Genomic DNA, 12,163 nt, shown 5'->3' with positions numbered 1-12,163 from the left:
AATTAAATTCCATTATACCTAAGGATATTTGGTTAATTGATTTCATTAGTAAAAATGAGAAACTGTATAGATATCATTCCTCAACAATATTTTAGAAAATGATTGCTTTGTTGTATATAAGTGCATCATCTAGCCAGAGGACACAGAACAAATGTGTCCAGAGCCCAGGCAGCTGGAGTTACATTTTATTCTGACAGTCACAAAATACTGCCCAGTGCCCACCTGGCCACAGTGGAGCTCTTGACCCATCTGAATAGCTAGCCATCAGTCAATACCAGCTCATGGTTGTCTCATTAAATCCTCGGGTATTTTTATAAGTCAGGAAGTGTAATTTATGAGAAATAGCTGAAATTTTAAATGTTGGCAAGTAAATAATATATTTTCAAACCCCTTGGCAGAGCAAATAAAATATAAGTATGAACCAAATTTAGCTCATGAGCCAGTAGTTTGCACCTTTGGATCTAGATCAGCCAATCCTCAATAACTGCCCAATATTTTACAAGAAAAATCAACAGACTGGCATAACTTATTGTCTGTGCGGTCTAATTGGATGCAGACATTATCAAAACCTAGAAGGAAAAATACGTGTGCACAAACTAAGATTAAGCCAGGCACAGTGTAGCGTGCCTGTAGTCCCAGCTACACAGGAGGCTGAGGCGGAAATCCCTTGAGCTCAGGAGTTTGAAACCAGCCTGGGCAGCATAGCAAAACCTCATCTTTGAGAGAGAGATTAAGAGCCCTAGCAACTAAGTTCTTTGTTCCTTGAGAAAACAGATTGTTCCTTGAGAAAATAGATTATGCCTTGTTCTTTTTTGTGGGTCAGCACTTAACATAGTATCTGTTCCATAATAGGCTCTAAGTAAATGTTTGTTGAATTAACAAATAAATAAGCTTTAAGAAAAATCTTGGTAACTCTGAGGGCTTTGTTATACTTGTTAATGTAAAGAAATATTCTGTCTTCAAAGGCAGCAAGAAAATAGAAGAAAAGGAATAGTGGTGTAGCCTTAGAATTTGGAGTTGGCTTGAAAAGTAAGAACTCTGTATTTTCTATATTATCAAAATATATCTATTCTAGTAATTCTATAATACTGCAGTGACTAATGAGAGCTTTTATAATATAAAGGGGTAAAATGAGATTTAACTTAAAACAAGAACCTAAACCAAGTATTTGTATGGAAATTTTATATTACAAAGTGCTTTCAACATGTTATTTTGCCTTAACACAGAACATCGCTCTGAGCTAGACATATATTGTATTCATTTTAAAGATGGAAAAATTGAACTATACGGGAAGGTAAGTGATTTTATAAAGCCTTGCATAAAATTAGCAATAGAACTTAATCTCTGACTCAGCTCATGATGGTTCTCTCCTAACAGGGAGGTACCCTGGGGAATTAACAATATAGAATTGAATCGGGTGAATTACATATGCACAATGGCACCTTCGTAAACAGGAAGGGTGGAAATGGCCTCTGCTATGGCACAGAAGAGGAAGGAAAGAAAAAGCACGGAAGGAAAGTGTAATGTTTTTCAAGAGGGTTTATCGATATTGGAGCACCTTATTCGTCATGAAACTACTTGCCTATTGGTTAAGTCATTCAGCAAAATGACGTAGATCAGCCTGATCCATACCATTTTATCTGGAAACATATTGTTCTGTGATTTTTTTTATTTCCTAGGTGTGTCTTCTCCACTTGAGTGGAAATGTTATGAGGATCAGAGGCTAAAACATACTACAGTGCAAGACTCCAAAGCACTCTCTATTCAGAATTCATTGAATTTTTTTTTTTGAGACAGAGTCTCATTCTGTTGCCCAGGCTGGAGTGCAGTGGCACAATCTCAGCTTACTGCAACCTCTGCCTCCCGGGTTCAAGTGATTCTCCTGCCTCAGCCTCCCAAGTAGCTGGGACTATAGGCGTGTGCCACGACACCCAGCTAATTTTTTGTATTTTTAGTAGAGACAGGGTTTCACCGTGTTAGCCAGGATGGTCTTGATCTCCTGACCTGGTGATCCACCCACCTCGGCCTCCCAAAGTGCTGGGATTACAGGCGTAAGCCACCGCGCCCAGCCTTATTGAATTTTTGATGGGTTAATAGGCTACATATATACTGGTGACAATACAACATAATGATTAAGAACATGGGACTTAAAGTCAATAGAGCTGTCAATGACCAGCTGTGTGACTTTGGGCAAGTTAACTCCACCTCCACGAGTCACATTGTCATCTGTAAAAGGGGTGACAGTAATAAGACTTACTCCATAAACTATAGTGAGAATTAAATAGATGAATGCTTGTAAGAACCTAGCAGCATGCCTGCTGATACATAATATGCCCTCAATACATGTTTTCAAAACTGCAACATACTGAAATTTCAAGTTAAGTAAAGTACAAAAGCTAAATGTTGATATGTATACATTTGGAGAAGGGAAGTTTGGTGTTTCTCAAAAATAAAGTGAGACATTGAAAGAAAAATTTTAAAAAGTGATCCAAAATGTATCCAAAACAAATTTTTAATTGATCCCACATGCCATGTACAATGTAGTAACAGCTCAAACAAGAAAAAGATATAGATGCAGCATGATTTGCTATCAAAATACATTACAAACAAAATCAATTTGCAGACACAAGCTCACTAACTGAGGAAATCTTTCTACATGACATGGTTTACAAAGAAGAAAGAGTGAAGACCTGAGGCCTGGCTGGTCACAAAGAGGCCATTCAAAAGAAGGGATGTGTGAAATATTCTTTTTTGAGAAATTTTCCTTGTTCCCAGAAACACGTGTAATTGTTATAAATGCATTATTTTATCAATGTCCAGCCAACTAATTTTCCAGCAAGTACTTGTTCTTAGATCTTTTATCTTCCCATATATTTTTTTAGATCCTAATTGCTCCTATGCACAGGCAAAATAAATGCAGTGATAGAAGTACATTAAAGTAAGAAATAAGAGAATACTAGTTTCTAAAAGGAAAATGATACACACTAAATGATCTTCATTATATTTAGGGTGATATATATGAGAGAAAGCTACAGCCAAGCAATTGAATCTTTTTTCTACCCAAAAGTAGCAGAAAAAAGTGAACAATCACAGAGCAAATACCATACATTAATTTAGAGGAAAACTTGATGCCAATAGAAGGCAATAAACTACTCCATTGACACTTGCATTTTCATGTCGTTAGTATTTACAGGAGCCAATTCATGGAACCTAAAAACTTTTATTAAGTAACACCTTAACTCTGAATTTTCAGCCTTTGAACTCAAGCATAGGAATATCAGCCAAAACCTCTCACACAACCAGCCATTGGACCAGCCCATGAAAGTCAGCCACAAATGTCCACTCAGAGAACATCCTCAGTTTCTCCTTGGCATCCTTCAGTGTCTGGGTTAGATTCCATAGGCCTGGAAGGCTTCTCCATTAGAATATCATCTCCCTGCCTCCCACTGTCTTCCTTGGTCTCCTCGTGGAAAGAGTGTGGCAGGCAGTCCTGCTCTGAGTTACTCCAGACATAGCCAGGTAAAGTGATGTGGCTGTCAGGCTGTCTGCTGGCGATCTTGGCAGCTTTGCCAGAGATAAGCACCATGCGTGTGCTGGCCGCCACCTGTGACTGGCTGCTGGTGCTGTGAGTCACGGTGGTGAGCACTGAGCCGCATCTGCGGCTGCCACATGGCGGTGTCCTTTTCCAGTCCACGGAGAGATTCCACCGACTCCACATCTTCTTCACCTCTGCCTGAACCTAAGCCACGAGAAACATGCTGTGCATGAGAAATCCTAAAGGAGACCCTGCAGCCTTGTTACACAGATGTTTGCCTTGATTTCAATGACAGCAATAATCATTGATTGAGGTTCCTCTACATGCCAGGGACTTTATCTATGTATTTTCTCTCAACCTCAAAAAACCTTCGAGATAGGTGTTAGTTTTGGAGGTGAGCAAATTGAAGCTTAGAGAGAGGTGAAGGGACTTGTCCAAGATCAGACTTTAAACAGAAGTTTAAATGCAGCCCATAGAAATATCTGACATATGGGAGAGGAAAAAGAGGAGATTCTGGGTTGGAAGAGAAACTCAAGATAAACAGTGCCAGTGAGAACTTCAGAACTCTCGCATGGCACATGACAAGCCCACTGGAACCCCTGCACTGAGACCTGCCCAAACTCAAGCATGGTTCTAGCAGCACAAGGTGGCATCCCTAGGATGATCTCAGCCATTGATAGTGCCTGCCTGAGAAAGCTCAGTGCTGCCGGGAGAATTTACTATTTGCTCTAGCCAGCACACACCTGATGATAGGCCCATGACTCCCCTTTCTTAGGGCATTTACTAAAAACGTTCACAATTGTAAATATGTGGCTCTTCTAACTCAGAAGCATCTCTCTCAAGGACCTGAGAGCCAACCCTTCAAAATATAAAAATCAAGAGGGATAAGGCCTCTTGTCTCCCAGTCTCTGTGGGAAGACAGAATTCTATCTTAAATAACTGCCTGATTGCTAGCACAGCTGGCCTAAACGTGTTTATACTGACCAAATATTTTTTCACTTCTTTGACTCTACTGAGCCCTTACACTCCACCTCCCTCATTCTCCCTTTAAAATGCCCAAATCACTTCTGTGTGAAGTGGAATTGGGCTCAGCTCTTTCCCCTACTGTCAGTAGTTACTGAATAAAATCTGTTTTCACCACTTAAATTGCTGATGTCTTTGGCACCAGCTGAGGCTGAGGAATGGCGTAGAAGGTACTCAATTTGAAATGTAACTGTCATGCTATCAATCTACATCGGCAGCCTAAAGGAGTCAGAGTGAGAAAAGAAGGCTCGTGGATAGAAAAGCAGGCACTGCAAATGCATTCTTAATAGGGTGGGGCTCTTATTTCCATTCCTACTACTGAAGATTCATTTCTACTTCAATTGCCACTTTTCAGAGGAGAGTTTATTTGGAAGTTCCATGGGAAGCAGTGGAAATCTAATATGCTGATGTCACCTGAAACAACAAACTTCTATCTGTTCATCTTGGCAAAAACAAATCAACACCTGACTGACAGAGCAGAAGCACCATCATCTTGGACAAACACCACCACTTTAAGTCCAGCTCCCTTTCTAACCTCATGCATTTTGAGGAAATCACTTCCCTTCTAACAACAAGCAGCCAGAAAGAGCAGACAGTATAAAACACTGATAAGACAGCTCGGGCACAGAGGAAGTGGAGAAAGTCTCCTGGGTAATCACCAAACTTCACAGTCTACAATGGACCCCAGTAAAACAGTGGGTCCTAATAAATACATTCCTTTCCCTTTAGGTACACCAAGATATGGAAGCTAAAAGCAGACTTGGGGGTCGGGGGGTAGGAGGGGCTGTGCCTGCAGCTGCAGGAAGATGTATGGGAAAAGACACAAAAACTCTCCCTCCCAGATAAGCAAGACAAAGATATACAGAAGCAGTCCAAGCCTGTGATAAGCAATCCCACCCTGAACCCTTAAAAACTCTTAGTCTGTAAGAGAGAAGGCTCTCTGACCTAACTTGGCCAGAAGCCCCTCCCAGGTTTATTCTCCAAAATAAACCCATCTCTGACTGTTGAGTGCTTTTTGGGTTCCTTTCCTCTTTCTTTAACTCTTAAACTGACCTACTTACCCCTCCTGCAAAATAAGGTAAGAACAATACACAAGTAAGTCAGGAAATTAATTTAAGCTCTTTCTGCAAGCACTGGACTAGCATGCCACAATGTCCAAACCCTAAACATGGTCAGAAGCATCAGCTGGTCTACTGCAATAAAAGTACCCATGCACTTCTGGGGCCTGCAGCAAGCTTAAAATTTGAGAGAAGAAACATGGCAGCTCATCCAACAGCAGGGCATATTAAAAGTTACAAGTTAAAATGTATTATTATCTAGTGTAGTTACTTCTCTCCAGCCAACTCCTAAATGAACTGAAATTGTCCCATCATCATCTTCTAGTTCAAAAAACATCAAAATATTTGAATGAATTTGTCCCAGGGAAACTTATGAGTTTTGTACAGAACTTGAAATAGAACAGAAGTTTAAGTATTAACCAGAATATGACGTTCACTGTCCATCTAAGTGTCTGTCTGTATTCCAACAAGTTGCTTTTTAATGTCAGAGTGTACAGATGAGTTCACATTTAAAAGTGCTAGAAGAGGAAGACTTTAGGTTATTTGCACTAATTCTTTCTTTTCCAAAATAATTTATGATTAAAATAGCTTCCTTCTCCTCACCCATTCCATCCTGGAAATCCTGGAAATTCTAAAGAGATTCAGGATACATTGTGATGGCCATTTACAAGCTGAAGCCAGACCTGTCCAAGGTTCCTACAAACCTACCTCTCCATTGCAGTAGCAGTAGATGATAGACACAAAGAAACCCTGCAGACAAAAGAGAAAGTTAGCCCACTGCCAACTCAGAAACTCACAGCACTTAAGCATCTTGTGCCAAAATGTGTACGTCCAAAAATTGTTTTTTATGATTCCTTCAGAGAATTATATACAAATTATTCTCTCCTAGTGTTTCCAAATCCTTATGTTTACATTAAATTTGTTTGACGTCTTTCCTTGGTGTCAGCTGAACCAAATAAATCACTAAATAAAGCATTCCAAGATACACAAGTAATAGGTTTCTATCCTATCAGTTTCATTTATGTTGTGACCCATGGATCACATAATACCTATCCTCTGCTTGGTAAGAGGAAGTTATAAGCTGTAAATGCTGAAAACTACAAACATAAAGTATTACATGGTAAGAATACAAAGAAACCTTTTATTTCGTTCATTCAAAAATATTTATTGAGCTTATGCAGTGTGGTAGCTGTTCAGCATGACGGGGCAGGGATAAACAATGTAAACAAAACAGACAAGTTCCCTGTTCTAGAAAGGAAGAGACATGGATAAAATATAAACAAATAGCACATGAGAAAAATGCAAAATGATAAGGGTTATGCAAGAAAAGAAATGAGTGATTTTAAAAAGAGTAATGTAGTGGATGTATTAGATGAGGAACTCAACAAAGTATCTCTGAGAGTGATATTCAAGTGTGTTTGAGTGACAAGAACAAGTAGCCAGCTGTGTAAATATTTGGGGAAAAAGCAGTCCAGGCAAAAGGAATACAAGTGTGAGCCCTGGAGGCAGAGGTGAACTTAAGCAACAGAACGTATGGAAGCAATATTGTGCCCTAACTTAATGAGCTACATGGAGGCTGGTGTGATACAGGGTGAGAGGCAGACAGGCTCCACGACATGCAGGGCTGTGTATGCCAAACAATGGTATGTGAGTTTTAGTTTGACTGCAACTGGAAATCTTTGAGTATTTCTGGCAAGTATATGACATGATCAAATGTATATTCTTAAGATTCTCCAGACTATCATATGTGGACTAGCAAATGAGTAAGCAGGACAAAGAGTAATCCATGTGAGAGATGATGGTAATTACAGCTTCAAATGAGATAAAATGTGTGCCAGCAACCTCTTCCTCAGTTTTGTCTCCCCTCCCCACTCCTTTTTGCTCTTTCCTGCCTTCACCTTCTTTTACTTTTGTTTATCTTCCATACACACAAGCAGAGGTCCTCATTCTTATAGGTGTTACATATTTTACAACAAGATGTTTCCTTATCTCTCTGTCCAGGCTTTTTTTGTGTGAGGAACAGCTCCAGAACTGCTCCTGCTGTGAGCAGAGGATTAACCTGACCTCTATAGGACAGAAAAGCACAGGCACTATAGAAATATTGACCTTTCTGCCACCCCCGACTCCCCAGACAGGTGCATCAAAGCCAGAGAGAGTGCAGAGAAAAAGGTTGTAAGTGACCAAAAGAAAAAAAAACCTGCAAATTACAAGAATCAGATGACTAGGCAGCACCCTTTACCTGAAAGGAGTTGAAGAAGAGCTCACAGTGCATGCGGATCTCCCACCCGAGCCCAGTGAAGGAGTGAGGCAGGCATACGAACACGATGTAATGCACTCCAAAGACTAGGACCAGGACCAGTGTCGATTTGGCCAGTTTCCTAAAGGAGAACAGCAAGTCTTTTCATTCATTAACTAGAGTGCCTTTCAGTAAAGACAGCGTGCTGGAGGAAAAAAAAAACTTAGCAGAGCTAATGGGGGTGGGGCTGACCCTTTCTTTTTATCTTTTCTTGAGACACGGTTTCACTCTGTCTGTCTCCCAGGCTGGCGTACAGTGGCGTGATCACAGCTTACTGCAGCGTCGACCTCCTGAGCTCAAGCAATCCTCCTGTCTCAGCATCCCAAGTAGCTGTGACTACAGGTGCTTGCCACCATGCCTGACTATTTTTTAAATTTTTTTTGTAGAGACGGGGTCTCGCCATGTTGCCCAGGCTTGGGCTGACCTTTCTCTATCTCTTTGGATCCCACTGCTTCTGCTAGTTTTTTCCCTTTCCTCCTCTTTCTGTCACTTACATACTAAATCAGGTAGTTTATTCTCACTCCCTATAATTGCTAGCCACTAAATCTCTCCAGTCTTATTTCCACTCTTCTTGCTTAAAGGAATCTATTACATAAAGTTGTAGAATGCCTTTTTTCTGTCCTAAGTTTCCTTTAACTTCTATATTTGAGACTTAAAGAAGTGTTACTTCCATCCAGATTAACTGCCTTTACTTTCATAGAAGTAGTTTAGCTTATTTTGTTCATTTTAAAATCAATTACTCCCTTGTTTCTTCTTACATTTCTATCTCCATTTTTCACTGATGATGCTTATTTTGGGAGACATTTTATACTTTTCTATGAGCCATATGTGGTCAGTTCATCTTGCCTTCTCTGAATATTCTCTGCCAAATACTCTGTCTCAAAGTGCCTTTAGGTCTATTTTGTCTGTTTTTTTGGCAAACTAAGTAGTTTGATATAGTTTCATCATTCTCCTTAACTGCCTCTTTCTACAAGTCTTCTTAAGTATTTGGAAGAATTCCAGGCTTTCCAATATGATGGTTATTCTAAGTGGGCTTCCATGATCCCCCCTCCTGCTGTTTTTGCCCCTGTTTTATCCTTTCCCTCTAAGTGTAGGCAAGACCTGGGACTTGTGTCTCACCAGTAGATTATGGCAAAGATGACAGCATCCCACTTCTGAGATTACATTGCATAAGGCTGTAACTTTCATCTCACTAGCAGACTGGTTCTCTTGCTTGGTTCGATGAAGCAAGCCACCATGTTGTGAGCTGCTATACTGAGAGGCCCATGTGGCAAGCAAAGGTGGCATCTGGACAACAGCCAGCAAGTAACTGAATCCTACCAACAATCACAAGAATTTAGAAGTAGATTCTTCCCCAGTCCAACCTTAAGATAAGACCACAGCCCCAGCTGACAAATCAATTGCAGCCTGGTAAGAGATCCTGAAGCAGGGGATCCATACCCAGATTCCTGACCTACAGAAACTGGGAAATAGCAAGGGAGTTGTTTTAAGCCACTAGGTTTGTGGTCATTCCTTTTGCAGCAATAGATAGCTAGCACCCTCAAGCATACTATTTTCTGGGAGGTTTTCCTGGAGTGGGTGAGGTTATACTTTTTATCCAAGGCCAAATCTGGCTTCTTCTTTCATACTTATTGCAAATATCTCCCTTTCTCTGTGAATTATTTACACTCTAATAATCTCAAACAATTGACCCTCTTTCTCACTAGTCTTTCCTCCTGCTGCTTTATTTGTTTATCTGTTTTTCTTCTTGGAAATAAGCTGTATGAGTGAGTACAGATCACACTAGACTAAGGCTACAGAGATCTTGATTCAGATTCCATACTTGATATTAACTACCTGTGTGAGTGTGATTTAGTTTTATCTCCAAAATGAGGAAATAGGGCCTAGAAGTCCATATGAGCTATAATATTCTCAGGCTTTACTGGGAATCATCTTCCATGTACATACACTTTCCTATCATAACCCTCTTGACAATAGGAGCTAGAATGTCCCATAAAATCATGTTGAAATCATATTGAAATGCCTAATGTAGAAGTAGGTGGAGTTGTACATTTCCTCCACCTCATTGTCCTCTGCCTGTCTTATCTCTCACTAGTACCTGAACCATCTGCTCCACCCACTCATCCTCACATTCAGAGCTTCCCTGCAGCCTATGGGCTTTCTCCTATGCTGCTCCTGGTACTCACACCTCATACTTTGAGTTACCTACTGCCTATTCAATATGAAGATTCTACCTTAAATCTGTTCCATCCAAGGCAAGATCCTTGATAAACAGTGGGTTCCTCTGACCTAACTGGTCCTTTCAAACGTCAGGGCTCCCTGGGATGTGCTTGTTCTCCTGAATCCTGATGGTGAGTGCCCCCTTCCCACCACTGCCTATGTGGGCAGGACACTGAGTGCCTTCATGGCATTTTAGTTCAGCCTAATCAGATAAAAAGGGACAGAATTAACTCACTTGCAAAACCTTGAAAGTCTTGTCTAACATCACTCTTAAACAAAAATTATATTTCCTCCTTTAAGATGAAAGGGTAAATCCTCCCAGAGACCGTTCTCAAAATCAAGCTACTGATTTTTCCTACTGCGTATGACTAGGAGCCCAAAATTAAGTTAAAACAAAAAATACACCAGTGTAGCACATTGTGAAATTATCACAAATGTAAACATTGGGGACAGTTTGGTTCAATGCAGAATAAGGAAAATTTGCTTTAGGCAACCAAAATGTAGTGGGTATCCTCCAGGCTCAGCCATCTCGGTTTTCTCCCTCTTTTTCTAGGACTAAGCTCTTTTATAACTCCATGGAGATAGAAGTTTGTTTATTAAAAACAGGTAGTAATTATATTCATTTTCTATTGTATAACAAACTAGTATGAATTTAGTGGTTTAAAACAATACTCATTTGTTCTCTCTCAGTTTCTATAGGCTAGGAGTCCAGGCACATACCCTGGGCCCCTGGCCCACAGTCTCTCAAGGCTGAAATTAAAGTGTTGGCTGCATTCTTATCTGGGCCTCAGGGTTCACTTCTAAGTTCATTCATGTTGCTTGAAAAATCTCAGATTCTTGCAGTTGCGGGGCTGCTTTTTGGCTGTCAACCAGCGGTCACTCAATACCTGCAGGCTTTTCTCAGGTTCTAGCTATAGGCCCTCACAACATGTCAGATTGCTTCCTCAAAGCCAGCAGGAGAATCTCTCTCCAAGCTCACAGGATGGAATCTTATATAACACATCATAATCACAGGAATGACTATCCTAACATCTTTGTCATATAAAGTAAACTAACAAATGGAAAGGCTACCCCATCATAGGTCTTAACCACACTCAAGGCGAAGGGTATTAGGGGAGCAGGATTTTACAAGGCTTATACAGCCATGGGCAGGAATCTTGGGGGCCAATATAGAAATATGCCTACCACAGTAATGCAAATAATTCCTGCCCATAGAAATACAAATTCTCTCCAGTGGAATGTAACTAATTATAGCCCTGTGAATACTGATGAGCTTTGCTAGTTTGCATATGCCAGGCAAATGTGTACATGGGTCATGGGTCTGGCTGTTCACTTAAAATGGACTTTTACTCTCTATTCAAATCATGTAGCAATCCTGGGTACTGATTTTTTTCAGCGTCCATATGGTCACCCACGCACATTGTATGTTTTTATACCCTGGCTCTCTGAAAATGCACAGCTGTCTAATAAGATGATTCAGGGATGTACCAACTGATAGCGGTCTTCTGGTTTGCTGGAAACATGGTGTGCTCTGTGTCCAAGGGCAAAGCCACGAGAGGAATGCAAAGAAGTCAGGTGGTTTTGGGACTCAGTGTCCTGTTTAGAAAATAGATTCCTAATTCTGTGCTCTCTCTCCCTAGGTGATGTCTCTCCAGGTGAGCAGCTCTAGAAAATCTCTGATTTTCTTTTAAGAATCAATTTAGCTTTAAAAAATTACTATTGCTCTTAAGCCTTTCTTGATCAATTCCCGTGGCCTTGAATTAATCCTTCACTCTTTTCTGTATGGGCACTTTGTACGGGCATCTCTGTTGGTACTTTCCCCATTTTATTTAATTAAATCAATCATAGTATCTATCTCTCCCACTCTCTCTGTCTCTACCCATCCCCACCTAAATTGGGGGTTCAAGGAGGGCACTCAGCATGACACTACTGGCCATTAAGCACCATGCTCCTGTTACATCCCATGCTGTTTGCTTCATTTTATTCTAACAACCATGGGAGAGAGCTATTATTATCCCATTGCCAAGAGAG

The 12,163-nt window shown here is 40.5% G+C and overlaps 1 protein-coding gene across 1 annotated transcript in view; it reads right to left on the bottom strand.

Annotated features, from left to right (window-relative positions):
• Positions 1-2,495: 2,495 nt before the first annotated feature.
• Positions 2,496-12,163, bottom strand: part of PTH2R (parathyroid hormone 2 receptor) — an 87,742-nt gene continuing 78,074 nt past the window's right edge. The window contains exons 11-13 of the mRNA XM_004033134.5: positions 7,856-7,994; positions 6,325-6,366; positions 2,496-3,739 (exon numbers count right to left, since the gene is read on the bottom strand). Coding sequence (XP_004033182.3) covers positions 3,344-3,739; positions 6,325-6,366; positions 7,856-7,994 — 577 coding nt within the window. The 3' untranslated portion in view covers positions 2,496-3,343. The remainder of the gene's footprint in view (positions 3,740-6,324; positions 6,367-7,855; positions 7,995-12,163) is intronic.

The sequence above is a fragment of the Gorilla gorilla genome, chromosome 11 (assembly GCF_029281585.2).
Source record: "Gorilla gorilla gorilla isolate KB3781 chromosome 11, NHGRI_mGorGor1-v2.1_pri, whole genome shotgun sequence".
Classification (NCBI taxonomy): Eukaryota; Metazoa; Chordata; class Mammalia; order Primates; family Hominidae; genus Gorilla; species Gorilla gorilla.
The sequence above is the reverse complement of the archived record's forward strand: the minus strand, read 5'-3'. Positions and strand labels throughout refer to the sequence as shown.